A 4344-nucleotide genomic window follows, 5' to 3' on the forward strand; every position below is an offset into this window, starting at 1 on the left:
ATACTTACCTTTATACTTGCAAGAAGCCAATATTATAATATATGTTTATAACAGCAGAGACACAGCTGATATTGTTCAACAGTCTCCATAATTAGATAATATTCATGGAAATATTCTTCCATCGGCATATATTTTGACTCAGAAATTAACTGTGTCCAAACATTCTTCCAAAAGTCTTTGGTAAGAATCAAGTCCCAAGAAACGTAGAAAAAATTTTTAAACAACCATGCCAGGAAGTGTCTCAGTTCTTTTTGAGCCTGAATTAAGCTAAAATTTACATATCTCTGTTCAAGACCATTTTCAAGTTTACGATAAATGTCTCTCAAAATCTTGATTGTTTCACAGTCGCTATCTCCAGGGAATTGTTATGTTGCCCGCATTCTCCATCTGTTCCAGTGGGGCCTCCTGCAACATCCATAGACAGCAGAGAGTTTCTTTACTCACGAACTTTTTGGGATCTTCAAAATCTTGATTGTTTCACAGTCGCTATCTCCAGGGAATTGTTATGTTGCCCGCATTCTCCATCTGTTCCAGTGGGGTCTCCTGCAACATCCATAGACAGCGAGGCCCATGGAAAGAAATAGGGACCGATTCTTGATAGAAGTTTCAGAGATCTTTATTTTCCAGACGGGGGGACTCCCAAAGACCTGGGATTCACCAGACAACCAGGGCCCTCCCCGGGCAGGGGAACACAAAATAACCAATGGGGAACAGGATTAGGGTACATGTGACCAGGGAGCAGGGAGACCCCGTGCCTAGGCCATGCCTCTACCCCAGGGTCCCCTCTCCCAGGACCCCACTCCAGGGGGGAGGAACCCCAACAGTTACCTACCTCATGGTGTGTTCCCTCTCTCTCTTGAGCAGGGGGGTGCTTGCTCTTAATAGCAGAGACTCTGGCCTGTACTGGCAGGGCACAGGACATTTCCTCTTTAAATTGCTGGAAGTCCTTGGACAGTCTCTCTGTGGCTGAGATGCATGCCCACAGGGAGGAAGAGAGACTTTCCTCATATTGCCAGAGTTGAGCAACCCAATTATCCTGTTTGTTCTCCTTCTTTCCGTAACATCACCACCAATGAGTTGGCATATGACAATGGCATGCTCCATAGGAACTTCCGCTGCATGGGTTGTGTACACTGGACTTCATTTGTATCTACAGGGGACTGCTTGTTACTTGAATCCTTATAGAGTACCTCCAGCACAGCTAATTCTTTCGGGTACTGAATACCTTGTTCCATGGTGTTCCACTTGTCTTGGTGCACTGATAGATCCTCCTTGAAAAGATACCTTTCCCTCACACTTGACAGGAGTCGCCTCCAGAGGCTGAGGATTTCTGTTCTTTTCCCAATGCTGTTGTCAATGCCAGCATCCCTGGACAGGGATCCCAGTTGCTTGGCTTCACTACCCTCTAATTTCCAACTGTGGGTTGTGCTATCTCAGCATCGGAGCAGCCGGGTCACCAGGAGCTCACCCTACTGGTGGCTGAAATATTTTCATATATCTTGCAGCTCACCTGGGGATAGGGATTGGGTGATTATCTCTGGCCCTGCCTCTTCCTCCTGTTCTGAGGGCCCTACTTCCTCTTCATCCCCCACTACACAAACTGATTTGGTCTTGGATTTCTTTTTCTGTATAGGTATGACTGCTACTAGCATGGGTTGTTCCTCTGGTTCAGCTGCAGTTTGAGTGGCCACAGTGGCAGTTGCTCTGCTTTCCTCCTCCTCTCCCTGAGGGTGCTGTCTAGTGACGAGCAGTGTCGGGTAAAGAGTAGCCAGGACCCAGCACATTGCATTACTTTGTGCCTCTCTGGAATCCCCACAGCATTTTCCTTTCAGATATTCTACCACTTTATCAGGGTCCTGTAGTTGTTCAGGGGCGAACTTCCAAACCATTGGAGAACAAAAGTCCTCCAAAACTGTCCCATTTTCTCCCCCATTCCATGCCACTCATGACTATCCACCCTCGGGGCAGATCTTTGAATGACCATCCTAGAAGTCTCTTTCATAATTCTAAACATGGTGTGGATGGTACTGAGTAGACATAGCAACAAGAATGTGCGTATTCCTTAACATCCCAAGGAAATTCAAAATTCTCAAAAGCTGTTGTAATAAACCTGAAGGAAAAGGTGTGAAAAGCTGGGGAAAATCATCCTTCCCTGTTTCCCCCACAGGCTGGGTATAATTATTAATGAATTCCCAGAGGTAGCACCTGAGGCAAATGCAGGAGAGCAGCACTCAAGACACATCCCAAATGACCCTCATTGCCCTTGATGTTAACATGTCATAAACTGATATTCCACAGTACAGCAATAAAGCAATCCTGATCCCTCTCCCTGCTCTGAAAAAGAACACCGTGAGGAGCACATAGAGGAACATATACAGGGTTAGGTACCATAACCATGTGAACAGACCAAGCAACGTTGTGACCAGTGGCTCCATACCTAATACAAATGCTTAGATCAAATTTGTTTCCAAACTGCTCTAGTCAGATCTGTTGTTATCTCAATGCTTCGTGCCTCACATTGGGAGCCAAATTGACTGTTGTGGTTTAGGAATGGTATTCCCCAATTTAGTGTTCCCACTGAATCACCCCAGACCACCCACTTCTTGCTCACTTCCCCCCGTGGCAGGATGGGGAGGAAAATTGGAGGCAAAAAAAGGTAAAGATCACAGGTCGAGATAAGAACAATTTACTAGAAACAGCAATGAAATAAAAAAAACCCAAACAAGAACAATACTGATAGCAGTGTGTACAAGACAAGCGAATGATTCACACATGATTGCTCACTATGCAGAACCTGGCACCACCCAACCATACACCCCAGCAAAACTGGAAAAATGCCACCCCCTCCGTCCCCTCTGCAGGTGTTGTGAGGTGGTATTTAATAACCCCAGGGTTCAGGCTGTGCCCCTCCTGGCTGCTGCAAAAATTAACCCTGTCTTGGCCAGAACCAGGACAGTGTTTTACAAACACTGCCGCTCTTTCTTCAAGCATTTATAGGAGATAAAGAATAGTGAACAGCCTTAAATGCAAAGCCATTTTTAAAGTTTTACACCAACAGAAAAGCACCTTTGATAGTGTGTGCTCTGCTTTCCAAAGATGAAAATACCCATCCAAGGACACAGCTCCCAGCTCCTATTATGAAAAAAAAACAAAAAACAAAAAAGAAAACAGTTAGTTTCTGTATTATAGATGTCCTTACAAACTCACACTCCAGATTGCTTCTCCAGTATATTTGATTTAGATTACTTTTTTTTTTTCAAATACATATGGACAGTTTTAGGACTACTCAAACTGTCTTGCTTATCTTACTGACCTTGTTCTTATTGTTGAAAGCCAATGCTCGGACTTTGCAGTTGTCAGGATTGGTGTTCTCCTTCGGGATATCCTTCAGAGCACTGTGTGTTATGTGGGCATAGACAGGAACTTGAGAGAGATTATGCCTGGCATCGCTTTTGGACAACACATCCTCTGTGACTTCCCAGAGACCCATTGAACCATCCCGGGAACCTGAATAAGTAGTCCATAACAGCATTTCACATATACATAATTCCTCTTTTTTTTAAAATGAACTGCAATAAACAATAAGGTCTTAAAGAAAGAAAGGATACTTTAGATTAATTTAATCTAACTGAACACTGTCGGTGCCTATATATTAATTATTATTAACAAAATCATGATTTTACTGAGCTGTTAAGTTCATAACATTTTGAACTTATTGTCAACTGGTTTGTCTACATGGTTTCCAAGCAGCTAGATCCCCTCACCTGTTTTCAAACTGATTAGGATGCATTAAAAAAACATCATCCTGTACAACAATCACCATTAGAGATTCACATGTAGAATAAACTCAGAGGCAACTGAATAGCCTATGTGTTCAGCCTGAGCCTGGCTTATGAAGGCCAAGATTGACAGTCTGTTAAACCAATACAAAAACCTCCAAGAAAACTCAGTTTGGTTTATACCAATTTTAGATAGTTTGGTTTCTGACAGTATGCTTATGGATATGTACACACACATTAGTGAACTGAACAGAAACATATATTTAAAACCACAATTTGCACCAATTTAAATCAAATCTATTTTTAATTTTTTTTAAACTCATTCAACCTCTTGTTTAAAGAATGTAACACAGGAACTGAGGCCAAACAAGCAAGAACTCATTTTATTTTTCTGCTGAATTTGAAGATAATTATACAAAATATGAATCAGTAAGAGCAACAATACTGGATGAAGAAAGCTAAATGTCTTTGGATCAAAGACCAACACAGGCTTAATCCAAGGTCCTATACCCATCCCTTCTGGTGTTTAGGCAACTCACTTCCATCTAAGTCAGCTCTGATAGAT

At 42.6% G+C, this 4344-nt stretch overlaps 1 protein-coding gene across 1 annotated transcript in view; it reads right to left on the reverse strand.

The window, feature by feature from the left end:
- Window positions 1-4344, reverse strand: part of LOC103614240 (DDB1- and CUL4-associated factor 12) — a 65120-nt gene that overhangs the window by 14478 nt on the left and 46298 nt on the right. The window contains exons 5-6 of the mRNA XM_008632136.2: window positions 3314-3507; window positions 3067-3132 (exon numbers count right to left, since the gene is read on the reverse strand). Of these exons, the coding sequence (XP_008630358.1) occupies window positions 3067-3132; window positions 3314-3507 (260 nt within the window). The remainder of the gene's footprint in view (window positions 1-3066; window positions 3133-3313; window positions 3508-4344) is intronic.

The sequence above is a fragment of the Corvus brachyrhynchos genome, unplaced genomic scaffold, assembly GCF_000691975.1.
Source record: "Corvus brachyrhynchos isolate BGI_N302 unplaced genomic scaffold, ASM69197v1 scaffold314, whole genome shotgun sequence".
Taxonomy (NCBI): Eukaryota; Metazoa; Chordata; class Aves; order Passeriformes; family Corvidae; genus Corvus; species Corvus brachyrhynchos.